Source organism: Peromyscus leucopus, chromosome 6, assembly GCF_004664715.2.
Source record: "Peromyscus leucopus breed LL Stock chromosome 6, UCI_PerLeu_2.1, whole genome shotgun sequence".
In the NCBI taxonomy this organism is placed as follows: domain Eukaryota; kingdom Metazoa; phylum Chordata; class Mammalia; order Rodentia; family Cricetidae; genus Peromyscus; species Peromyscus leucopus.
The window spans coordinates 34,823,696-34,850,660 of NC_051068.1; the positions used below are offsets into that span (position 1 = coordinate 34,823,696).

Sequence of the window (26,965 nt, forward strand, 5' to 3'; positions counted from 1 at the left end):
CATTTTCTATGTGAAAACATTCCTGAATTTGTTAAAGTTTTCAGGCCTGAAGCCTTTAGATAATGGACACTCACTCTGTAAAATCCAATATGGTGCAGACAGTGGCTAATATTATATTGTTCAGGGAATAAGGAGGGGTCTGTACTTGTTTAGTAATGATGCAGTTTTCTCTCTCCTCTCTGTTTGTTTGAGACAGGGTCTCTTGTAGTCCTGGCTATCCTGGAATTCACTAGATAGACCAGGCTGGCTTCAAAAGATCTTTCTCCTTCTGCCTCCCCAGTGTTGGGATTAAAGGTGGGTGCCCCCACACCTGGCCAGTTTCTCTAATAGTTTCAGCCCACAGTTGGTAGAATCATGGATGAAGGGGGCTCCCCAAGACAATTTATCATACCTCTTTTCATCCAAATAGCAGAGAGGCACAGGACTCTTTCTGTGTACTCTGATGACCTAAATCAGACCCCCTGAGCAGAATGCAACAGTAGCGCCGGGCACCCTGAGGGTTTGCTGGGAGAGAGACCACCTGCAGTGGTGGGTGTCACAAAGCTCCTCTGTGTTGTGTTCAAGCCAGATGAGTCACCAAAATCAGGTTTCTAAGCACTAGAAAAGCCTAGACACAGTAACAAGAGAAGGACCTTGTCGCAATAGCTTTCTGGAAAATGCTGAACCAGGCAGGGCATGCCAGCAGCCACCAGAAACTTCTTCACTGCCTCAGTTTCTCAGCTGAGAAAATGGGGCCAACGTGTTCAATCGCAGTACAAAAACAGAGCGACTCTCAAATCCGGAATTAAAGAAATCACCCTAAGAGCGCTGTCCATAAAAGCACAGGCATCCGGCAAACACATTTTACGGGACAAGCGCACGCATCTGTAGGACGCAAAGCCCGCTGGCCCATCTCAGGCGTCCCAGCACAGCCTCTCTCTGCCCATGCGTAGTGGAGCCTTGCAAGGCAGCCTGAGGCGTGAGTGGCGGGCCTGGGGTGTCCACGTCACTCTGCCCAGCGCTCCCCCAGCCCCGGGCGGGCGCTCCCTGCGCCACGCTCCGCCCCCCGCAGCGCGTTGAGCCCGCCAAGCTGCAGAGCACTAGACGCCATGGCCGACCCGTTGAAGAGTGGGAAGCCAGGCCGGAGGCCAGGGCAGGTAGGAGCTGTCGGGAGGTGGCCGTGAGCATCACCCTAGCCTGGCCCCTCAGGCCCAGCCCGACAAGAGTGCACCCAGGAGGCTCCATCCAGGGCCCGGAGCTGGGCTCCGGTGTGGGGCTGTTCCTTGAGGCAAGCAAGCCACCAGGCCAGACTTCGAACCCCCTGACCCTGGAGCCCGGAGCAGAGCCTCGGGCCAGTCTTGGAATTGGGAGACCGGGTTTGAGCTTTCCTACAGGAAAGGTTTGGGCCCGAGGGGCGCGCATTTATCTGCCCGTGTTTCCGGAGCCCTTGTCCTTCCTCGCACTGTTCGCCTTTCGAAGATGGCGACCCAAGGTGGCCCTGCTCAAACAAAGCCGGCTTGCCAGTATGCGCAGCATCCGTGCTTCGCAGATAGAGGCCCCAGAAATGCACCTTGACCAGACCTTTGGTAACCCACAGGATTACTGTTCCAGATTTAAAAAAAAAAAAAAAAGGGGGGGGGAGCGAAACCCGGGCCTGGTGACTTATGCCCAAGCCGAGGCAGGGGGATTACTATGAATTCAAGGCCTGCTCTGGGTTATAGTGTGAGACCCCGTCTACAAGACAAAACAAAACAGCGGGAACGCTGATGGCCTGGTTAGAGGAGTGTAGAGGAACATTACTCACCCCATAAAGGGAAGCCGGTGTTCTCTGTTGTTCACAGATCTTTCTGGACAAAGAGGAGGGGTCACTTATACCTAGATGAGTTTTGTTGAAACCCTTAGAAGTCTTTGACTACTTAATCTTCTGACCCCTTAGGAACACGCTTCTGGAAACGGAATTATTTCGGTAGGTTGTTTAGCGGCTTTTGGTAATTCTGAGCAAGGTGGTTTGTGCGCGCACGAAAGCTCTACGGGAAAGAAAGTACTTCGATGGCGCTGGATTAAGCAAAGCGGCCCCCAAATGGAATTCTGAATAACATGCCTGATTTTCTAGAACGCAAATAATTTTGTGTTCTGGCCCAGGAGAATGTGGAGCCCGCTCTGAGTCCTGTGATCCTCTGCGAGCACGGCGCCTTGTTTAGTCTCCAGCTAGAGCTAAATCCCTTGGTCCCTGGGAAACCGGAGGCCGGTGATTGCCCTCTGAGAGTTCAGGCCCAGGCAGCCGCTGCTGCGGATTGCCAGCGCTGCTCCCCGTGATAAGAGTGACATAAATAACAACTCACTAAAATGTAGGAGTGGTTCGCGCTAAGCACTTCAGCACCTGCTGTTACTAATTAAGGGTTTAGACCGCCACCGACTGCAGATGGAAATCTAGCGCTTTAAAATGGTAGAGACTGCAGTGAGTGCCCTGAATAATGCCGCAGCCAGAAATGAGCCGGAGGAGATAAGGACATTGGTGATGATTCGAGTTATAAAACTGCCCATAATTAAAGGACGAGCGGCAGGGCGTTAATAAGCCACACCCCAAGAGAGCGTGGGATTTCATTTTCACTTCTTTTTTTTTTTTTTAATTTCCCAATGAATATGTATTAGTTAAAATGCACTAAGCAATTCGTACAGAAAAAAAAAAAGGCTGTCAAATGAAATCTAGCCGATTGTGTTCTTAGGTGGAAATCCTAGACGTGTTTTAAAAGGCAGTTTTGCAAAGGAGACCATGCTAGAACTTTCCGTTCTTTTCGTTATTGGCCTGTTGCCTGTGTTCAGATGTTACACCATCAACAAGATACTGAGTCAGCATTCAGATGTATGCTAATTGTACTTTATTTGCTAAATTTACTTTACTGGATAGCGGACTTGAGTGGCACATCATGTGCTTTAATCTGTGTGACATTGGCTGACACTCTGAGTATGTTGTGGCTCTGGTTTTGTAGGTCAGGAAAAGAAGCCTTTGGCAAGAGGGCCAGCCACATCTTTCTAGAACTGCTTTGTTTTGTACTGTGTGTGTGTCTCACTCAGCACATAGCATTTGCAGACCTCAGGCTCCTCCACAGAGCGTGGCTTCCCTTGCTCCTCCTCTCCTCACACCCCAAGGCTCCTCCCCAAGTCTTTGTCCCTTACAGCTCTTGACTTTGCTCCACATGACTGATAGATTCTGGGGACTCTGGGAGGGAGGGGGCTGGGAGGAAATTCATGCGGTCAGAACATCAGGTGCCACCAAGGACAAGGCAGCTGCTTTTGTTCTCAGAGTCTGTGACTCACGCAGTGGGGACAATGTTTTCCACTGCCTACCCTGAATGCACACCCCTGTAATTCTTTCCTAGCCTCTCAGCTTGAAATGACATTTTGTGTGTGTGTGTGTGTGTGTGTGTGTGTGTGTGTGTGTGTGTGTATTGTGCTCAGGTTTGGCGTTTAAGGAAATATAGAGGTGTTTACCATGTACGAGGGCCCTGGCACTGTGAGCTTGCCCTTCGGGTACAGGTCGTGGCTCTTTCACTTAGAGCCAGTGTTGGTGCCTGGAACCAAGAGGCAGATTCTGGCTCTTGCCCTGAAGCCTTTGTTCTCTTGGCCCCACATCAGATGTTGGGAATGGGCTGGTAACCAAGGCTCCTGCTCTCTTCTGTATTCCAAGGGTTGTGAGCCCTGCTGTCTACACCATGGAGAAGGCGTGGAAAGGCCTGTGCAGGGGACGCTTGGCTGTGCAGGGGCTCCCAGCACTGCCTCTGCCCAGTAGGAGGGCTCAATACATACCTTTGGGGGCAGTAATTATCAAGCCCAATTAAGCAGGAGCACAAAGCGGTGAGATGTTTGAGAAGACGAAGAGAACCAAAATTCCTAATAGAAAATTTTACAAATTATCCCCAGCCCTGGCTCCCTGGCTTATACCTATTTTCAGTGTCATTATTCATACCACATTGTTTTATTCTCAAATGGCTCAGTGAAAGAAAAATTACTATATTAAGGTAAAAGAAAAATTAGGGGGCTGGAGAGGTAGGCAGCGGCTTTGTTGGTAAAGTGCTTGCAGCTCAAACAGGAGAACTCAAGTTTGGCACCCGGTACCCACATAAACGCCAGATGCAGCAGCAGCAGCAGCAGCATCCATCTGCTTGGCGAGAGGGCGTTGAGACAGGGAGATCCCTGGAGCTTGTTGGCCAGCCAGTCTAGTCCAGTGGCTGAACCCAAGTTCAGTGAGAGACTTTGCCACAAAACCTAAGATGGAGAGTGGCTGAGGAAGACACTTGACACCCACCCACCCACCACATGCACAGGTAGATACCACACACACATGCACCTTATACACACACATTTCAGATACACATACCACACACATCCAACACTATACCCTCACACACCACACCATATACACACCACGTAAGAGCATACCACGTATATGCATCACACACACACACTACATACGTACCACATAAACAGATTCCACATACATACCACATCACACATACACTCCACAGAAACATTTATATAATCATTTTATGGTTACCCTATCTGTAGCAGATTATATTAGCATATTGGCAGTTGCTTCAACTAAACACATTATTTAAACAACAACAAAAAAAACCAACAAAACCATAACCCTCTTGGAATCAATTCTCATAACCACTATCACTGTTATAGCAGCCTTCATCTTTGGGCAGGAGGTCTCAGGAAAGTGCTGGAATAGAATTAATCATGTGATGCAGTATTGTTGTCCAGCTATAGTACTGACCTGAACTACGACTGACCTATGGTGTGGTTTTCAAATGAAGTGAAACCGATCACAAGGGCCTCTAGATTCACCCTGGGTCTCTATAGTTTCCAGGAGCTGAGACAGGAGGATTGAGTGTTTGAAACCAGCCTAGGGAACATACCAAGGCTGTGTCTCAAATAATTAACGAAATAATTATTTTTAAAGGAAAAGGTTATGGTAATTTTTGAAAATGATAGGGTTCAAGGAAAACAGAAATATGTTTGGTAAGGTAGGCTGATGTCAGTTTTCAAGCAACAACACCACATTAAGGAGTGGACATTTTTTATCCTTTCTGATGTTGGTGGAGCAGGTGAGTGAGACTGGCCCCTGCCGGTGTGAATTGAACATAAAGACTTCCTCCACCTCCTCTGTTCTCAACTCCACAGCGGGAGGCACTTTTGAAATAATGAAGCCTCTAGCAAGTAAAGAGCACTGGAGAAGAAAGGGGAGGGGCAAGTCTACATTAAAACCTAAGAAGACCCCGCCCCCACGCCCACTGCTGTGCGTGGTTCCGACACAGCAGCCTCTCTCAGAACCTAAAACCCACAGTCAGACAGCTAGAGGGTGACAGGCTCAAATGTCCACTACAGAGAAGAGCGACAGCTTTGCCGACAGGGAGAGAGGAGATGCTGAGATGAAACGGATTCGTGATGGACAGGAACAAAGGTCCACACCTGTGCGGAGGGCGATCCCCTGGTGTGGAAGCGGCTGCATGCGGAAACCCTGCACTTAGCTCGGTCAGCTGACCGGAGTGAGGATGCTTTTAACTCTAGGCTAGGCCTGTGAACGGCTCTTACAGAAAATGAGCTGCACGTGGGACTAAGGCTCCCAGCGTGGGTAATTTCCAGTCCTCTGTGTGGCCAGGAACGGGCACAATCCCACCCTCGCTGCTCTTCAGTCTGTTTTCCATTTTCCCCGCTCCCTAACACTGGACCCAAATCAGTTTCCGCTAAAGGAAGCCACCGCTGGGGACATTGACCGCTACTCTGTCCTCGGTTTTCTAAGTTTCTCTAAGGAAAGCTTCCCGGATGTAGGCAGGTGCAGTCGTACAGGTGCGCGGCTTTAACCGGCACACATTGTGAGCCTGCTTTACTGTGAGTGTTGGGGTCCTCTCCATCCTGACACCCCGCCACAAGGTGTTGGAAGTAGGAGGGGGAGCTGTTCCGAGGTGATGAGGTCACTAGGGTACTTCTGCCATCAAGAATAAGATTAGTTTCTGTAAAAGAGGCCCAATGTGGACCCATCAGCCCTTGCGCCACGTGAAAGCACTCTGACTGAAATGTTCCTTTCTGTGAACCAGGAATCATGCCCTCACTTGACGCTGGATCTGCCAATACCTTAATCTTGGACTTTTCCAATCTCCAGAGTGACAAGGAAGAAATTAGTTTGTTCATAATCACCCTTGTTTTGGTACTTGTAAAAGAGTGAGCTGAAGGGGCCAGGACAAAGAGAATAGAAACACGTGTTTGAATTCTCATGTGCAGAGCTGGGGAGATAGCATGGTTGGTAAAGTGCAAACGTGCAAGCATTAGGCCCCTAGCCTCTGTGTGAAGATCAGGCATGTCTGCTCCTGCCCACTCCCTTTGGGAAGAGATGGGGGGGAGGGGAGGCCTGGAACTCACTGGTCAGCCACTTCCGGCAAATCTTTGAGCTCCAGATTCAATTAGAGACTCTGCCTCAAAAAGTAAGACGGAGAGAAGCAGAGAAAGAAATCCCATGCAGACTTCTGCCGACCACCTGCAGGAATACACATGTGCAATCACAGGTGAACACATTGCAGGCCTGGCTGCATGGTCATGTAATTCTAGCCCTGGGGAAGTGGAGATATGGGGTTCCTGGCCAGCTAGCCTGTCATACTGAGAAAACTCCAAGCCCAGCAAGAGACCCGGTCCTGACAAAGAGGGTAGGCACTGCTGGAAAGTGACACTCAAGGTTGTCCTTGACCTACACACACACACACACACACACACACACACACACACACATGCACACGCACCCACACAGACACATACACACATACACACACATACACGCACACATACACACACACATATACATATACACACATACACACACATTCATACACAAGTCAAATTCTAATTTGTATCTTCAGAGAAGCTATCACTTTCTAAAAGTAACAGGTTATGAAAACACCAAAAATATAAAACCTTAAAAATTCACAACTAAATTCAGTACTTTTTAAAGGACTGTAAGCCGAGAAAGCAATCTAACCTATCACAGAGAAACGGAGAAAAAGAATCACCCTGTGGTTTCTAACATGTCACAGAAGATTCCCGGGGAGAGAAAGAAAACAGAGAGAAAACGTGATCCCTGATTGAAGAAATCCCATCCGTTTCCAGAGCTAATAATAAATGCTTCTACTGAGATACTGTCAGGACACAGAATATAAAAAAAATAACAAAGTCACCCAAAGAAAGGGAAGTTGCTTGGTGTTTTCGACAGCCACTTTGGATATCACAAGGTGATGGACCGTCATCTTCAAAATTCAGAGACACGGTGGCTTTTGATCTGGACCAGCTGGCGCTGACTTGTGAGAACACAGTGACAGCATTTTCAGGCAGAAGAATCTCCTGAGCCCGTACTGAAATTCAATAAAATGGACCCCAGGAAGAAGCAGATAGGAGCCACCAGGAACAGTATGAATCAAAGAAATGGCCACAAAAACCATTATGTGTAAATATTAATTATAAATAGAACAGGTAGAATGAAGTCTTAAATTCCAGGCATTCCCAGCAGAAAGGCATGGCGGATGCCGGAGAGGGTAATAGTCACGTGGAGGGTGCTGCCTTGTGTGCAGAGAGGCAAGGGTCCACCCGTCAACCCATGGTTGGCAATGTGGCCAAGGATGGCTATGAATGAGGCCCAACACACATCATAAACTCACTTAAAACATTATGAGGTGGTTTTGTATAAATGTTTTGCCTGCATGTATGTATGTGTGTCTGTGTGTACCTGGTACCTGTGATGGCTAGAAAAGGGCACCAGATCCCTTGGAACTGTCCTCAGCAACAGCTGTAAGCCATCACAAAGGGTGCAGGGAACGAATCTGGGTCCTCTGCGAGAGTAGCCAGGGTTCTTAAAACTACTGGGCCATCACTCTAGCACCAAATTTAGATTTTTTTTTTAAATTTGTTCTCTGGAATGTGTTTTTAGCAAAATAAATAATGTGGGACTCACCAATTTGGCTTTCTCACAAAATACATTTTCCAGCAGGTAAGTCCAATTAAGAAACTGGATCATAACCTTACCTGTTAGTGGAACAAGAGAGGTTTAGAGGGAAAACACACTCTCCAGGCCTTAGAGGGCAGGATCTTAACAAAGTAGCAAGTTGCTGAGCCCAAGCCTAGCCCTGGCATGGGGGGCAATGAAGAACTTCCTGACCTCCAGTGTTCAGGGGCAGCTGCCAGCTCCCTGCGTTATTTCTCACTCGTGTTTGTTTGGTAGTAATTACACGTGACCTCTGCTTCCTTCCTTCTCTTTCAGGGGAAACTAGACCTTCTGCTGGTTGGAGATGCCACAAGGTACTTCCTGACTGGCTCTATACAGAAATTCTTTTCCAGCACCGCACACTTCACCCTGACCGTCAGCGATGTGAAGAAGGTAGCCGCGCTTTTGGCCGCAAACTCATTCGACATCATCTTCTTGAAGGTGACTTCCACCTTAACCGCGGAGGAGCTGGAGGCTGTCAAGTCCATTCGGTAAAACTTTTCCAGTCTTGACTCTGTGCATTTAAAATCGCCATTCAAACCCTTTTCTTAAATCGGCAAGATACAATATATTGATATCATGGACATAAATTTTGTCCACTTTAAGTTTTAAAATGGAGCACATCTTCATGGGTAGAAGCTGTTTTCGTGGCCAGTTTGACATGCTATTGTAAGAACTCATGTTTCAACCTGAGAGAATAGGTATGAGTGAAATTTATTTGGTTTATAATGCTGATGTTGGTCCCATCGATATGCTTTTTTAAAATAACTGTCATTTAAAATGGCACATCTTTTCCGAGTTTATTGAGAGTTATGGTGGATAGTAAAGCAAGCACCCCAAGCTCTGTGTGGAGTTGGCAGTGGCCAGAATCTATTTCTGGGGTGTGATGAGGCTCCTGGGATCTGACAGATACCAACTCAGACATCCCCATTGCATCTTAGAGCTCTGTAAAGGCTCAGCTTCTTCAAGCCCGAGCTGCTTTCAGAGAAATGGAGTCCCTCGGAGGGAGAGTTACCTTTCTCCCTGCGGGATTACATGGGCTCTTGAACCACTCAGGATGTGTTTAAACAGGGTTAGGGCTGAACAGCTTGGTTCTCCCGTGGAAAGAGCAGATGGAGAAAGTGGGATCAAGATATCCCAGGACAGGCCCTTGTAGGCTAATGGAGAACTTTTGGGGACTCCCTTACGATGCCTGAGTGGGAATATGCAAATTACATTAGGGGACCAGACAGGCTGAGAGGCAGAAAGAAGACTAAGCCACTCAGTTACCTGTTAGTGGGAAACAGGAGATGGATGCCACTACCAGGCTACCTGGAGCACCTGGACTCTGCCCTCTGCCCCCCCCCTTCACTAAAAGCAGTTTTCTGCAAGGGGCTTGAACACAGACTGATTTGGGTATTCCTGGGAGACTCTGGAGCCAGCCTCCTAGAGATGCTTAGGAATAAGTCTATGATAAAATATGGAATATAGAGTAATATACATTCACTTTTACATACACTAACAGTATAATGCAAAGGTTCTTAGTTAGGTTTCTATTGCTATGATAAATACTATGATCAAAGCAACTTGGGGAGGAAAGGGTTTATTTCAGCTTCCTGATAGTAGTCCACTGTGCAGAGAAGTCAGGGCAGGCACTCAAGGTAGGATCTAGTAGCTTTGGAGGACTGCTGCTTACTGGCCTCCCCATGGCTTGTTCAGCCTGCTTTTTTTTTTTTTTTTTTTTTTTTTTTTTTTTTTTTTTTTTTTTTTTTTTTTGGTTTTTCGAGACGGGGTTTCTCTGTGTAGTTTTGCGCCTTTCCTGGAGCTCACTTGGTAGCCCAGGCTGGCCTCGAACTCACAGAGATCCGCCTGCCTCTGCCTCCCAACTGCTGGGATGAAAGGCGGGCACCACCACTGCCTGGTTGCTTTTTTATTCTACCCAGGACCACCTGCCCAGGGGGTGGCCATCAGCCACAGTGGGCTGGGCCCTCCCACATCTATCATTAATCAAGAAAATGCCCTACAGTCTTGCCCTCAGGCCAGTCTGATGGATGCATGCTCTCAGTTGAGGCTCCCACTTCCTGGATAATCCAAGCTTGTGAGCTGAAGAATCAGCTTTTGCTTAGCTGCCATACTGTACACATGAGTCTGAAAGACTAGACCAGTGAACTCCTAAGTTCTCAGGGCGGTTTTGATTGTTCTTGGTGTGACGCCTTCCCTCTTCCAGAAAGCTCTGCTGCAGATGGACTTTACAGCAAACCTGACATTGTTTAGTTCATCCTTTCGGTATTTTAATAAATACTTGTCTAAGATTGGACTCAATAAAAGCCACAGTACCAATAGCACATCTATACATTTATAAATTCATAATTCTTTTTTGGTTTTTCAAGACAGGGTTTCTCTGTGTAGTCTTGGCTGTCCTGGAACTCATTCTGTTAACCTGACTGGCCTCAAACTCACAGAGCTCTGCCTGCCTTGGCCTCCTGAGTGCTGGAATTAAAGGCAGGTGCCACCACCACCTGGCTAAATTAATAATTCTTTAATGTTGAAATATCTAATCAATGTTCAGTGTTTTCTGCTTATGATTCTAAAAAAAAACATGTTGATAAAAAGTCAAGTTTCAATTTTCTCTTCCTTGTATTCTTTGGGGTTTTTTTTGTCATAAATTATATATATTTATCTTTTTTTCAAACACACAAATATGTATTTTTTTTTTTTTTTAAGTTTTATGCAACTTTCCCCAATCTGGATTTTGCTGATTTCCTTCTTTTTTAAAAAAAATTATTTAATTTTTGATTAGTGTTTTGCCATGGGTGTCGGGTGCCGTGGAACTCGAGTTACAGACAGTTGTGAGCTGCCAAGTGGGTGCTGGGAATTGAACCCAGGTCCTCTAGAAGAGCAGTCAATTTTCTTAACCACTGAGCCATCTCTCCAGCCCTGATTTTATTCTTATAGTGGTCTTGAAATGTCTTTTTAAAAAAAACCTTTTTTAAACTAATGAGAAATTTGAAAATACGGAGAAGGTTCAGATTATTTTCTTTAGTTAAGAAAGAGCAGTCCATCACACCACTCCTCATTGATTTGAGATGCTGAGTTAAAATTTTTTCCCATCGTTGTGAATTCTCCAAGTTAAAGGTGTCTATAGTTTGGCTTCTAGGGAGTTAAACTCTTGAGTCTAATTTTCTTTGAATGATGATTTTGTTTCATTGTAACACTTTCCCCTCAGATCTGGCAAGAAGAAAAACACCCGTTTGCTGTTTGTTTTTATAAAACCTGAAAAATTTAAAGGTATGTATGTGACTTCCTGCTGTAGCATGTGTTTCGTTTTCAAACAGGAATTACAAGGTTGGTGTTAACTCGATTTCTTTAGGCTGTATTTCAGACTATGGAGTGGATATTAGTTTCCCTGAGCCACTGACCTTGGGAAAAATGGACATGGTGGTAGAGTACTGGAAAGCATATTTCACAGGTATGGGTGAGTTACAAATATACTTGCAAAGGTTTAAGAAATTCTTATTAAAATTCTATAAAAATGTTTGCACATCTTTAAATTTGTTTTGTGCCCTTTATTTGTGGATTAACAATTTGCCATGTATTTTATGAGTATGTTTTTCAATCATAGTCAGGAAATAAGTGTAAATAAGGAGAAAAAAATCTTTCCTTTATTTGCAAGAGAAGCTGAAATGTTCAGAAATTTCAAATGAGTTGCATGATAGCTGTGTGATGAAGGTTCTGTTGGTTTTTGTTTTTGTTCGAGAATGTTACTATGTTTCTTTTCATTTGGTAACCTGGGTGCTGCCATATCTTGGTTATTAAAATATAATTAATTAGGTTACTTCATTTCAGGGATGTTCAAAAAACAGGAGCAATAACTCCTTTGCAAAACACTTGTGTAATTATTACCTCTTGAAATGAATACAGGGTCATTCTTTGCCTTGGTTAGTTTTAGATCAAAGCATTAATGTCAATGCCTCAAGTAGACCTCTCTTTTGTAATCCCTTACCTATTGTATTGTGTATTGCAACACTTGAGCACTAATTAAATCAGCTTATCCTAAAAGGACAGCAGACAGCCTCCAAGTCCTGGAATTAATGTGTTTCAGTAACTATTTTTGCTTGCTGTAGGCTGGGACACTAGCTGAGAAATCATTCAGAATTAAGTTGTTATCGGATGGAGAGCATTGGTTAAGGGGTGAAGAGTTTTTGCTACATCATATAAGTAAACTCTGAAGACCTAAGATATGGTTTGATGGCTGTATTAACAATACTGTGTAGAGTACTTGAAACTTGCTGAGAGTATCCGTTTTAAATGTTTTCAACACATGCACAAGAAAATAATTATGTAAGTTGATGAATACACTAACTTGATTGTGCTGTGTTTACAATGTATATGTTTATCAACTCTACATACTGCTAATATGCACACACACACACACACACACACACTTACAGTCATATCTCTGTACAGCTGGAAACTTAAAGTTAGTATTTTTTTTTGAAACACACTGAGGGTTATTATATATAAGGTCACATTCTAGAGTCAATATGTCTGCCTCTTTATAGCGTTAGTTTTCAGTGGTCAGTGTAGTGAGTTCAATTTGTAGCCCCTTTCCGCCTCCCTCAATCCCATCCCCTTCTAACCTCCCCTCCCCACCTGCAACCCCTAACCCTCTGGCTTCAGAGATCTTCCTGGGTCTGACTAGGCATGTGGTCACGGTCCCTTTGCAATCTGTTCCCGGTCCTCAGTGCAAACAGCAGCTGCTCATCACCGGCCCGGCACCTTTGATGGGCCACAGTCTTTCTCTGGTGGTTTTATCATTGCTCCAAGGACTGACAGCTGCAGATTCTTTTTCCCTTGAGGCTGTATCTTGACAGTGCCGTTGCTTGACATTTCTTTATAAATAGGAAGGTGATACATCGACTCGGTTGGAGGTGCTTTATAAAATGTCACTAAGTGAAGAGGTTCTAACTGAAAAGAGGATATGCTGGGGTGCCATGTCTGGAGCCTTTCCATGGTACTTTCTAATTGGAGTGGTTTCATGCTTCCTGGACTGAAATCTATCATTTGCTTTCTGTTTTAAAAAGCCTGCTCTGTAAAAAAATCATTGGTAGTGATTTTAGGATTAAAATGATCTGCTTTCCAAACTTTCAACAGATGTGGAAGGCACTGAGAGGCTTCCAGAACTCGGACTACACCTCAAACTTCCAGCAAATGCGGAAAGCGCTGAGAGGCTTCCAGAACATAGTCTGCACCTCCAGACTTTCTGCAGTGAACTTGGGGAACACTTTTCTACTGATCTGTTTCTTCGGTTAGCTTCATTTTATTTTTTCCCTACTTTCCCATATTACAGATGTTTACTGTGTGTACATTTCCTTAAAGAACTTCATGATAGGACACTAACGGCCCTGGTGCTGAGAGTGATACAGAAGGAGGGGGGGGAGGGGATTCTTCCCTGGGAGACAGGAAGCGTTCTTCTGTTTCAGATTCTAGAGTTGAGATCATGGTACACCTCACAAGAGGATCCAACTCAGTGAAAGAAAACACACTGATACTCAAATAAAGTAACAGCAGACTCTTTTTTTTCCCCCAAACACAAGTTTGAAACTCCGATATTTGAACAGACAAACACAGCCTTACCTAGTCTGTGTCTACAGCACTTTCTCCCTGTTGTCTGTTTTGAACTCACAAACTCAGCGCTTCAGCTATTGAACGCCTGCGATTGGGAGAGTGTGTTCTATGTCCTATGAAGGAAGCTCTCAGTGTCTGTACGGGGGAGTTTGGACAGGCCGTCTCAGTGTCTGCCTGTCTCTCTTCTGGGTGTTAGAACTGCCATTCAAACCCACCCCCCACAGGCAGTTGAACTTGGGGTCAGACTCTTCCTATGTTACTTACTTACCAGACTCTACCTAGTTTACTAAGCTCTGCATGTTTGGTAAAAACCGGCTTTTTGTGAATGTTGCCCCCCCACCCCTTTTTACACCAACGAGGTTTTTAATAGAGCTTAGTGCTTCCCAGAATAGACAAGTAGCCCATTGGTATTCGCTGTAGCCCATGGATGCTGCTGATGACGAAAATTCCAAGTCCGGCACTTCTGGAATGTGTAGAGAATGCAGCCATCGACATTGGGAACGAGGAAGGGACTTGGCAGCCAGTTCAGTGTGGCAAACCAAAGATGATCTCACTGAAGTGGTGCATGGATAACAACAGTTGGTGAATCTTATTTAGCTGCTGAGTCTCCAAGAGCTTTATAGAAAGGTGACCCCCTGTCTGGGGCATGAGGTGGGGAAGGGTGTTGTGAGGCTTCATGATCTGCCTATGTTCCTTGGTTTTTTTTTCAGTGCCTACTAATTTTGAACTTTTCTTTATCCTCCATCCTAATCTTAACCACTGTCAATCAAAGTAAAATTTCCAGGCAAGTTTCACCCTTTTGGATAAAGAAAATATGATTATAGGGCTAGGGAGGTAACTCAGTCAATGAAGTACTCGTTGGCAAGCATGGGCACTTGAGCTGGAGACCCAGAATTCAAATACAAACTTTGTGGAGTGGGAGCTTAGAATCCCAGCGCTGGGGAGGTGGAAACGGGAGGCACCTTGGCCAGCTAGTCTGGTGAGCTTCAGGACAGTGAGGGACCCTGCCTCAAAGTCTGTGGTGAACAGCACCTGAGGAAAAACACCAAGGTGATCTCTGGCCTCTACATGCATGCATTCTCTCTCTCTGTCTGTCTCTGTCTGTCTCTCTTTCCTTCTTCCTCTCATTCTCTCATTTTCCCCTCTTCCTTATCCCCCCACAAAGTGGGGTTATTTTTCAATTTCTAAAAAACAGTGTAAAGGGGGCCTATAGAGATGGCTCAGCTCTTAGCTCTTAGCATTGGCCACTTTTCTAGAGTGGTTCAATTCCCTGCACCCACATGGCAGCTCACAACTGTCTCTGACTCCAGTTCCCGAGGTCTTATTCCCTCCTCTGGCATCCGTGGGCCCCAGGCACACATGTGTTACATATCATACACATAAAATAAACATTAATAACATCGTGCAAAACCATGAATTTCTAGAATCTAGACAGTAGAGTCAGAACAACGTCCATTAAATGAGAAAATTTAAAAGAGAAACTGACTTTGCTGATAAAGCTGGCGTAGGACATGTAAAGTTGCTCTGTTCTTTTCTCTGTAATGAAATTTTTATTTCATTACACACTGTAGTGCCCTCAGAGGCCAGAAGAGGGCATCAGATACCTTGGAACTGGAGTTACAGATGGTCCTGAACCACCACGTGGGTGCTGGAAATGGAACCTGTGTCCTTTGCTACAACATCCAGTGCTCTTAATCACTGAACCATCTCTCTAGCTCCATGTGCCTTAATGTCTTATGGGTAGATACAGTCATGTTCTTTGATTTACAGAGGGACTGTAAGACCCAGTACAAAGTATTGTAAGTAAAAACTGCATCCAATCTGACTGACATCGTAGCTTGCCCTGTAACATTCTCAGCACACTTAACTTTAGCCTGCAGTTGGGCGAGAGCCATGTAACTCAGTCTGATTTATAGCAGGTTGTGAGAAATAGACTGATGTTGCAATGCTTTTTACGGCAGCATGAAGTTAAAAAACAAACAAACAAACAAACAAACAAAACACTGTCAGTGGGTGACTGCTTGTAGTTCGGAATAGCCATAATCGATATGTCTTAATCCTGATTATATGTTATACTTTAGTGTATTTTAGAATTTTGACCATTGGATTTTGAATGGTCAGATATTTTGAAATCTGAAAGGAAAGATTCAGTACTAAATGTGTCAGGTACAGAGATTTAATGTATTTCCCTGCCCCCTCCTCTTCTGGTTTGTATGAAGCAGGAGACGTAGTCTCCATCTGGTTACTGAATTGGCGTTCATTCGTTGACAATTGCCTGATGATTTTCCTCTTTAATATGTGGCATGATTTTTCATTTGTTTCTAGCTCTGGGCAGCTGAAAAATGACAGAGAACTTGTATTAAAGGCCCCACTGCCGGGTCCTGAGAAAAACAGAAAGACTTCTTTTGTTCATTCGAGCAAAGAGAAGCTGAGGAGGTGAGTGTCGATGCAGGCTTTGGTTCCTGGTGGTTTTTTTTTGTTGTTTGTTTTTTTTTGTTTTATAAAATCTTTATTGACAAATAATTCACATAGTATACAATTTGCCTTGTTTGCACAATTTGATAGACTTTAGTCCAGTATTCTCATAGGCCCATGACACCATCACCACTTTCTATTTTAGAACATCGCTGTCTTCAACTTCATACACACATATAATGTATGGTGATTACATTCCACCTTATTTTTTTAAATGAACATAATATTTGCAGTTGCAGCCATTTTTAAGTTCACAATTCAGTGGCATGAATTACATTCAAGATATTAATTACACTCATGATATTAATTACATTTCCTGGTTATTCCTTGACACAGAGGGATCACGTCTACAAGTTTCATCACTTTAACATTGCCAAAAGTCTAGATGAAACTGGTAAATGTGGCCACTAAATATGTGTCACCCTTTCAGCTGTTTGGTCCCCAGAGTGACCAAATGGCCGAGTAGGCACCAGTGCCACAGTGTGATTAGAGAACAGTAAAATTCTAAGTGGCAGGAATAGAAATACTCGTTTGTAATTCTCCCATTTCCTGTGCATTCAGATGTTTTCTTAATACACGGTGGAGCAATGTGTAATGGCATTGTTCGTTATGGAAGTGACATGTATCTAGCAAAACTCTAGAAGAGGAGAATTGCTGTGCACAGTCCTGTCATCTGTAGATAATGATGGATGGCTTAATGTCTTTGATTCTTGCTTTATTTAATGGCTAGGATTACATCCACCCCCCCCACTGCTGTCTTGAGTTCTACTTTTCCTCAGTGAGATTTGTAACATCACAGCCACTTCAGATGAAATTCTGAAGATAGAATAGATTGCAATTTGCTTAAGGCGTCCTCCTGTTTAACATGTTTAGGCCACTTTTCATATTTTCCCGAGAGGCTGTTTTGCACATGGAAACTTTACTGTGTGTTTTATCTTCAGTTCTTTTGTAAGTGAAAGTTCTCTGTGGAGAGCCTCCCAATAATAGTGTCCAGTTATTGACTCCTTCCCACCCCACCAAAAAACGGTTCCTGAGACATCTCTGCTGAGCCCCAGAGCTCCTGAAGCCCTATAAAAATACCACTTACCACTGTGTGGTGGTAGTGCACACCTTTAATCCCAGCACTCAGAAGGCAGAGGCAGGTGAATCTCTGTGAGTTCAAGGCCAGCCTGGGCTACCAAGTGAGTTCCAGGACAGGCTCCAAAGCTACACAGAAAAACCCTGTCTCTAAAAACAAAAACAAAAAAATTACCACTTACCAACTTATTTTCAACCCCTGAATATTTATATGTCAAGCAAGATTTTTTTTGTTTAATTTTTCTTCTATTCTGAAATTAAGAGAAATTTAGGGACTTGACTAAGGTTTCAGCTAGTCGCTCTGCACATGTCAAGGCCATAACTGGATAAAAACGAGTACTTGGGGGAAAATGGCAAGGGCTTTGATTAATTCAATTAGATCTATTTTCCTCGTGCATCTCCTTTTGGACGCTAGCCTGGCCAGTGTCTTTTGCACTTTAGCTCATCTGCTTAGAAAGCTGTCTTCTTGTTTTCCCTCAGCTCAGGCCACAGTGTGTGTGTGTGAAACTCACATGTCACAAGACACCAAATGATCTCTTGTTATGGTCCAAACCCAGATCCTGACTCTTCCTGGCCTGCTAGGCTTCTAGTGTGAACTGAAGAAGAATGTCTGTATAGCATGTGATTTCCCCCCCCCAAGGATTCTACAGATCTTCAGGGGCTGTGAGGGGTGTGCTTTGCACTGTCTGGGCACCCAGGGCACCACAGCTGGGGGCCTGGTCGAGGGCGCTGGGGCTGCCATGGCACAGACTCTGTACTTTGGCAGATGTTCATCTTGTGCAGCCTGTGAGTGGGGACCCTGGAGGTTGTGATTTCAGGAGCTGTGAGGGCTGCTGCCCTGTGGGGACATGGCCTTCCCCTGAAACAGGGACCAGATGAAGATGGGGACAGTCCATTTTCACAAAAACCCAGGAAGAAGAGTTGTTTATCCTTGTGAACAAAGAAGAAAGTGAGACTAATACTTCTTATTTCCTCACAATCGTTGGAACAGAGAGCGCATCAAGTTTTGCTGCGAGCAGCTGCGTACTCTTCTGCCGTATGTCAAGGGGAGGAAGAGCGATGTGGCTTCAGTTATTGAAGCGACCGTTGATTATATGAAGTATGTCCGGGAGAACCTCTCTCCGGCCATCATGGCCCAGGTATTCAGTTTCTAAAGTCCCACTCAGCAATGCTTCCATGCCCCAATTTTTAATTTTCTTTTTGTAACTGCAAATGCATGTGTTGGTAAGTCTGGTTTTCTATGTGCATCTTTGTCCTTGTTTAGATTACAGAATCCCTCCAGAGCAATAAAAGGTTCTCGAAGAGACAAGTGCCCATCGAGCTGTTCGTTCCACGTGCAGCCACATCACAGAGGTACGGCCAGGACTGTGGGAATCCTTAGACTGTGTTTTCTTCCTTCCTTGTTTGCGCTGGATGCATGGACAGGAACTGAAAGCACAATGAGAGCCCAGGTTAAGGATCTGCGAGTGTCTCCCACTGCCCATACTAATCATTTCATTACCGCAAAACACACATAGAATATTCCCGGCTGTGGTCCTTGTTACTCCTGAGAACTTTAAAATAGAGCTTTGAGACTGCTTGTCCAGCAGGGGCAGGATGGAGTCTAGAATCCTCTGGCAGAGGTGGAGGGCTGTGGAGCATTTAAAACCAGTTAGTAGGCAGTCCTTAAGCTCGCTGATTCAAAATATGACATGCCAAGTGATGACTTCCTTACTCAAACTTAGGAGTCCTGCAAGCAAAGAGAAACCAAAAAAGACCCTTGAAGAATCATTAAAAGGCCTGAGTACCTCTTTGTCCTATTTAAGTAATTTATAGCTGAGGCTCTGTCAGGGTTTTTCAGATCTTGACTAATAGGAAAGCCTTTGAAGAGCTGCAGAGATGGCTCAGTGGCTAAGAACCCTGGCTGCTCTTGCGGAGGACCTGGGTTCATTTCCCAGCAGTCACATGGCGGCTCACAATCAGCTGTAACTCCAGTTTCATAGGATCTGATGTCCTCTTCTAATCTCTGCAGGGACTGCATCTGTGTGGTACACATACACACATGCAGGAAAACACTCATACATATAAACAAGTAAGTTATTTACTTATTATATATACAGTGTTCTGCCTGCACGTATACCTGTGTGCCAGAAGAGGGCACCAGATCTCATTGTAGATGGTTGTGAGCCACCTTGTGGTTGCCGGGTGAGCTCAAGACCTCTGCAAGAGCAGCCAGTGCCCTTAACCTCCAGGCCATCCCTCCAGCCCCACCAATACATTTTTTAGAAAACAATTTAGAAAAGCCTTTGAACTCAGCGCTGTTCATGTTGTCTTCCGGGAGATTGCACAAAGTGAATCCTTCTTTTCTTTCCAGGGACAGTGGTGTGCTGACAAGCGCTTACTCATCTGTGAGGGAGATCCAGCTCCTGGCTGACCAGTGCCTGACTGTGTATTCCAGGCCTGCTGCAGAAGGGCCCTTGGAGGAAGCTGTAAGAGGTGAGCTATGCCTACCCCTGTGCAGTTCACAGAGCACATGGGCCTGAAGGGAGGCTCTGCCGCCCCTGGGGCCCCTGGAGTCCCCATTCATTTCCTGCTGTAACTGGGTGCTTAAGTAGAGCTGAAACATCACACAATGAGTCCTGACTTCATCCTGAAGTATTTAAACTGAGTTCTGTTCCTTTTGTGTTGCTGTGGGAGAATCCCTGACAGAACAAGCCCAGGAAGGAAATGTTGAACTCCCAGTTCCAGAGGATTCCGTCTGTGATAACTAGGACAGGCAGGGCAGCATTCACACCACAGGACATCACAAAGTGGGGATTAGGAATCAGGATCAGTTCCAACAGTTCCCCAGTTCCAACAAGCTGCATTCCAGCTTCTAAAGGTTTCACAACCCCACAGAACAGTGCCACCAGCCAGGGAACACGTTTTCAAAATGAGACTGGGGGCCCATTTCAGATTCAACCACAAGAGTTAACTTAGGGGCAGAAGCACTGGCTACTCTCCTGAGTTCAGTTCCCAGCACCCACATGTCAGCTCATAACTACCTGTACTTCCAATTTCAGGGGGCCCACTGCCCTCTCTGGGCTCTGCAGGCACTGCATGCATGTGATAAACATGCATAAATGTATGCAAACACTCATACACATAAAATAAAAAAATATAAACTGCCTCAAAATTGACCATAATTGCCAGAAAGTGTATCTTGCTATTAGATGATAAGTATATTGATGAATTTATTTCTTATAGAAATGAAATCTAAAATGAAGCATAGTTTTCTCTTGGTACCCACAGAGGATTGGTTCTAAGTCCCTCAGCTGACACCAGATCTTCAGAGTTTCAAGTCCCTTCTATAAAATGGAATATCATTTGCATATAACCTGGTCACATCCTCCTGCTTACTTGAAATCTTTGGTGGGTTGGATGATACCCGATACAATGTAAATTCACACAAATAGTTGTTACATTGTATTGTTTAAAGAACAAAGTCTGTCTATGTCTTCTATAGACTCACTGTTGTTGATTTTTTTTTTAATATTTTCAATCCATGGTTGAAATGCCAGCTCAAGGATATAGAGGACTGAGTGTGCTCATATGAATTCAGTGCTGGCTTTGTCCTGAGCATTTAGAATGTTAATTTATTTACTTCTTTCAAGTCTTTGTTTAAAGGTCACCTAGTCTGAGTCCTCAACCACCTAGTTAAAGCTCCTCATTCCTGCCTGCTGCACACATTACAGGACACCCTTATCCACTGTCTAGGTTGGATTTGACTTCTTGGTACTCTTTGCCTGTTAATGCCCTTTACTCCTATGTATTGGTGAAATTATTAAGGCCACTCCACATAGTTAAAAGGGAGGTTTATTAGTGGTGTAACTTACAAATGAAGGGATAGATAGGTTACAGGGTCTGGGGAAGATGTAGCGCAGTTTGGTAGTGTTCTTGGGAGAACTCTGCTCGATCTACCTCTAGCATCCAGGGTCCAGGAAACAAGAGTGCAAGGTGCATCTGGATCTCGGGTCTTCAGGGCCCTCTCTTGGCCCAGCCTTGTAGGTGTGATAGTTACCGAAGCCTCAACGGGGGTTGGAACTTCCAGATCAAAGCTGGAATGGCTACCCACTACACCTATGCTTTGTTTTTTGACTGTCTTCTCCTGTTATTATGCCAGCCCCACAAAGGCAGAGGGTTTTCCCTCCTGTTTTATTCATTGCTATATTTTTAGTGCCTAGATCAGTGGTGGTCAAGAAATACATAGACTACAGATACCCATGTGGACACATGCAATCCTCCTTCCAGAGGCGTTTCTGTTATATTTCTGTGCAAACCCAGGCATTCCCACATAGCTACGGAAATAGGATGGGAAGGAACAGAGCCAAAGCCCAAGAGGGTGAGTGTGTGACTTTTGGTGTTCCTGGAGGCTGCTTCCCATGGAGGAGACAGTAAAGTGGAATCTAGACTGAGTGGCTGGTGCTGAGTGACGACAGGGACGCCTCTCTCCTCAGCTTCCAGTCTTTCCTGAGTCTTCTGATTGCTTCCTCTAAGGAACTGTGCTGTCAAAGCATCCCACTGTGCTGGGAACATCCTTGGCCATCACTCTGCCCACTAATTGCAAGCCTGAGCCCTGGTACTCTGCTTGGCATCCCTGCCTCAGAGATGGGGAAACTCAGAGGAGATGCAGTAGTTGTTCGTGTGGATCTTGGAACTCCGTGGCAGACAGGATCACAGTAGCAAACTGGTCCACCCAGTGTGTTCAAGTGCAGGACAGATGCACCACATGCAAGTTTAGGGGATCAGGGGAGCTCTGGGACAAATAGGCTCCTACAGCTGTGTCTAAAGACATGAGAAGGGACCAAAGAGAACACAGTCCCCCACTTGGCCCTGAAGCCACAGAAAGAAATACAGATCACTTCAGTGGTCTCTTCAGGCCTTTCTCTCGACCTGGGGAGAAGGGAGGAAAATAGGAAGAAAAAAAAAGTCACCCCAAGTGGCAGTAAGTGCCTGTGGCTCAGTATCACCATGGGATGATTAAAGTGATCCCGATTAGGTCAGATAGGTGAGGCTATACCCAATGCCTGTTAAGGATATATCTTTGCACACAATACTGTTTATGTAAAAACAACGCCTGTTATGTATCTTCACATACAACGCTGTTCTGTAAAAACAAAACAAAAGGTGTTGATGGCTGCAAGTTCAGGCTTTTCTGTGCTTGAGTATGTTGTGGAATCCCATCACCCAGAGAGACCATGCTGGGGAAGACACAGAGCTATACTAGAACTGTGGACTTATGGGATATGCAAACCCGAAGAGATCTGGAAGGTCAATGAGTCAGGAACCCTCAATTTAGTCACTGCCCATTTGAAAAATAACTGACCATACGCATTACTGTTTAATTTATATATATTTAGAGGGGGTCATTGGTAGCATTCTGAACCTGCCCTTGGGACCGCCCAGTGTCCTGACATCATTTTATGTAAAAGCCTCGAAGAGAAACCCCTCTCTTCCCCATGCCCCCTTCCTTCCTCCCCCGCCACGAGGGGCACACACCTCCGCTTTCCCTCCTTTCTCTCTTTCCCTATCATTCTCTCTATCTTTCTATTATGAAATCCTCTCTCCACGAGGATGCAGTGCCTGGGGTGTGAGTGACTTTCCATGCACTGGCCGGGGCCACTGCATCTGCATGGCATGTTTCCGTCACCCGCGGGACACCTTGGCCCGCCAGCCAGGGCCTCCGAGCACCATATCCTTAGAGTCCTGAGTGTGCTGAGGACCCAGCTCAGGTCCTCTGCAAGAGTGGGGTGTGTTCTTAACCACTGAGCCATCTCTCCAGCCCTGGAGATTATTTTGAAAACATTATGTGTTTTAAGAATCTTCGTCTTCAGCCGGGCGGTGGTGGCGCACGCCTTTAATCCCAGCACTCGGGAGGCAGAGCCAGGCGGATCTCTGTGAGTTCGAGGCCAGCCTGGGCTACCAAGTGAGCTCCAGGAAAGGCGCAAAGCTACACAGAGAAACCCTGTCTCGGAAAACCAAAAAAAAAAAAAAAAAAAAAAAAAAAAGAATCTTCGTCTTCTAGCTGCTGTGTAGAACTAAACTATAACTGTGATGGCCTAACCCACTTCAGTCCTAAGAAAGAGATGAGCCAAACCTTCCTTTGGGACTGGATGTAGTTTGGTTTTGTTTGTGTTGTTTTGCTTTTCTCACATCCTTCCTGGCCTTATAGGAATGGAGTTAGGGTTTCTATTGCTGTGGTAAAAGACCATGCCCCAAATCAGTGTGTGGAGGAAAGGGTTTATTTCATCTTACAGCCTACAGTTCATTATCCGGCGAAGTCAAAGCAAGAGCCCAGTGCAGGGACTTGAAGACAGGAACTGAAGCAGAGGACACTGTTTATTGGCTTTTCAGCTTGCTTTTTCATAAACCCAGGACTGCCAGCCAGCCCTTGGGGAGCACTACCCACAGTGGGCTGCACCCTCCCATGTCAATCAAGAAAGTATATTGTGGACTTACCAGCCTTTTGAAAGAATTTTCTTTATTATCTCTCTTCCCAAATGACTCCAGCTTGTGTCAAGTTAACATAAAACTAACCGGGACAGATGGTCAGTTTGGTTACAGTGGTAGACATACATACCACACAGCACACACACACACACACACACACACACACACACACACACACACACACACACCCCAAAAGGCACAGAGATCTGCCTGTCTTCTAAGATCTCTTGTGATACACGAATGTAAACACACCACGGTCATGTTGCGTTAAATGTCCTTCCAGGAATGGCACTCTATTTTTCCATCAGTGTTTAAGTGTAAGAGCTGTCCACCTGTGTGATGTGGGGAAGTGATACCAGGACCATGTCTTTCACATGCTGTCGTTCAGAGTCACAGAACTGAGCCCAGTGTTCACAGACACCTGCTTCCTTTCTTGTTACAGGCCAGTTAAGCTCTGTTCCGGAGAGCTCTGTTGAGGATCTCTCTAAAACTCGAGTCTCCAGTGCAGCACTCTCGCTTAATTCCTGCCATGCGGTCACATACTGTCCCGGGGCTGTCCTTCCCCGTGATTCGGCTGCCAGAACAAATCAGAACATTTCCATTTATTTACCGTCCGCTGTGCCCAGTGTCTCCAACTTCCTTCCTCAGCACTGCAGTTCCGTGCTTTGCCAAACACGGGCAGCTACTCCCAGTTACCTGGTAAGTGTTCCGGGATCTGTGAGCCAGACTGGAGCCTCGCCAGCTGGTAGCTGCATGTGGCTGTTAGTGGCCTGGCCTCAAAGCTCATAGTCTGCACCCCAGGAGCTGTGCCGATGTCTAAGTCACTCGGTCTGGATGGGGTAATTGCTGCAGTTGCCCAGGCCCTTGGTCTCCATGCTGCAGGCCTGGTATCTGGAGGTCTAGTGTCGTGAATCTGGATATGGCCTAGCTAGACTAGCATTAGGTGGCCAAATGGAATCCATCTCTTCTGGATCTGGTTGTCCCTCCCTGTCCCCTCAGAGTTCTTAAGATACTACAACCCATTCCTCTATCTTCATTCTCAGCTGACCCCAAAACTGCTTCTGTTGTCTCAGCTGCAGTGGTTACCCTCACGATATGAAAATCCATCCCTCATTCACCATCAGGCTTAGTTCAGACACCAGTTTTTATACAGCAGTCCTTGGGTACCCTCATGCTCTGGCCTGTGCTTACTGGCACTTCTGGGAATGTAATGTCCAGAGACACGATGCTCACACTCATGAAATGTCTTGGGGATACAGCCAGAGAAGCAGGTAGCTGCGATATGGGTTGGAGCATGTAGGAAGAGAACATATAGTTAAATCAGTTACTGCTGACCCCTGGAGAGGTACTTACTGTCTAAGCCAAGATCCAGAGACAAAGAATTAGCCACACAGGGGGTCTTGAGTCAGAGATGAGCAAGGGAAGAGTGTTCCAGGTGGACGGATCAGCATAAACAGTGAAGTCTTTTGTGGAGACCATAGCTGAGTCATATATTCCGTGTACTTAAAAGCCATGGTCTAATGATACCTAATACAACCCTTCTAAGCAGAGTGGTGTCATCCCTATGTGACATCTGTGAAACAGGAATAATAGTGACAGTCCCAAGATGCACTTGTGAGAAAGACATCTCAAAAGGAATTACAGAGAAAACTTAAAATATGAGGGTATCACAGATTTAATAGTGCCAGTAATGGTCAGAATAGGAAGACCAAGACAAGTTAAAGATGATGCAACAGTCCTGATTGATGGATGGATGGATGGATGGATGGATGAATGGATGACTGGCTGATATGAGATCCTGCCTTATTGTCTGCTCTGATCTTGAACTCTTAGGATCAAGTGATCCTTCTGCTTAAACCATCCCAAAATATTGGCAACTACAGGCTCACACCCTGAACCTGACACATTGGCAACTACAGGCTCACACCCTGAACCTGACACATTGGCAACTACAGGCTCACACCCTGAACCTGACACATTGGGAACTACAGACTCACACCCTGAACCTGACACATTGAGACCTATAGGCTCACACACCTGATTAGTTTTTAGTTGTTGAGACATGTAATTACTGTGTATGTTTTTGCAGTAGAATTTTCATAAGAAAATAATTATTTTTGTTGTATTTTGTTTTGCTTTGATTTTCAAAGGGGTGAGTGTGTGTGTGTGTGTGTGTGTGTGTGTGTGTGTGTGTGTGTGTGTGTGTGTGTGTGTGTGTGTGTGTGTGTGTGTGTGTGTGTGTGTGCATGTGGAAGTCAGAGGACAGCTTTTCTTGCTTCTCACTTCTTCCTTGTTGAGGCAGTCTCCCTTGTCTCTGCTACAGTGCACTCCAGGCCAGGAGCTTCCGGCCGGCTCTCTCACTCCCTCATCCGGCATCTTCCGTGGGCTCCAAGACTCAGGCTCAGATCGTCAGGCTTCTCAGCAGCCGCTTGGGCCTGATGAGTCGTTCCCCCAGCCTCAAGGAAACAATTACTTTTAAGAGAATAAATATTGGAAAACCCGTAGGTTTAGATGCCTGAAGACCCCAGTTGGCTTTATAAACTACTTCGTGATACAGAGATGCATTGAGACAGTGTGAGTAAGAATGAGCTAGCCTTCAGTTAAAGGGGACATCGCCCTCCTTTGCGGCGACAATTTGGGACACATTGACAATCCATGTTTGAGGCTCATAGTCTAGACCATGTGCTGGGCTCCGTTGTTCAGTTCAGGAAGAAGGGACAAAGAAAGATCTTTTGAAAGCTGCTGACTCTGCCTTCTGATGAATGTGCTAGAATCTTCCAAAGATACATAGAAAGACAGTGAATGGCACTGACAGCCTTGTGTCTCAGGCACCTTCATCCATGCTGGGACTTCCTGGCCAGAGAGCTGTAAGCAGCAGTAGCCCGAGTGACCCCACACTCACTTGTTCTACCAAAAACTATTGTTCCCTTTGTGAAAATCATACCACGAAGAAGACCATGCGGGTGTGAACAGCTAAGACCAGGAAGGTGTGTTGATGCCCCCCAGGCCACCAAGCACAGATCTTGCAGCCTGCTTATTTCTGTCACTGATTTCTAGTTGCTGTCTTGTCTAGATTTGGCATTTTAAAGAGCCCCCCTTTTTCATTCATCACCTGAACTAAAATATCCAGGGGCGTCGGGAGCAGTGTCTGCTTTTCCGGTTGGTGACTGAATAAGTTAATATGCTTTTAGTTGCATTTTGCAACCATGTGAGTGGAATGAGGAGCTAAGAGGGGCACTTTCCTTGCTGGATCTTTAGTTACAGACCCACAGATCTTTGTCCTTTGTCCTTTCTTCCTACGGGGTATTAGAGCAACTGTTGGAAACGGGG

General features: G+C 45.5%; 1 protein-coding gene across 1 annotated transcript; it reads left to right on the forward strand.

Annotated features, from left to right (window-relative positions):
- The first annotated feature begins 1,088 nt into the window (after positions 1-1,088).
- LOC114695892 (spermatogenesis- and oogenesis-specific basic helix-loop-helix-containing protein 2) lies at positions 1,089-26,965 on the forward strand. Its single transcript, XM_028873386.2, has 12 exons — positions 1,089-1,136; positions 8,285-8,499; positions 11,214-11,275; positions 11,358-11,462; positions 13,142-13,160; positions 13,218-13,295; positions 15,941-16,051; positions 18,159-18,306; positions 18,432-18,520; positions 19,521-19,642; positions 24,078-24,334; positions 25,959-26,965. The coding sequence occupies exons 1-12, from the start codon at positions 1,089-1,091 to the stop codon at positions 26,112-26,114; spliced, it is 1,410 nt and encodes a 469-aa protein (XP_028729219.1). The 3' UTR covers positions 26,115-26,965.

Coding starts and splice junctions, on each gene's coding strand:
- LOC114695892 (XM_028873386.2), top strand. CDS start 1,089: ATGGCCGACCCGTTGAAGAGTGGGAAGCCAGGCCGGAGGCCAGGGCAG. Junction 8,500..11,213: donor GAGGCTGTCAAGTCCATTCG/GTAAAACTTTTC, acceptor CTTTCCCCTCAG/ATCTGGCAAGAAGAAAAACA. Junction 19,643..24,077: donor CTTGGAGGAAGCTGTAAGAG/GTGAGCTATGCC, acceptor TTCTTGTTACAG/GCCAGTTAAGCTCTGTTCCG.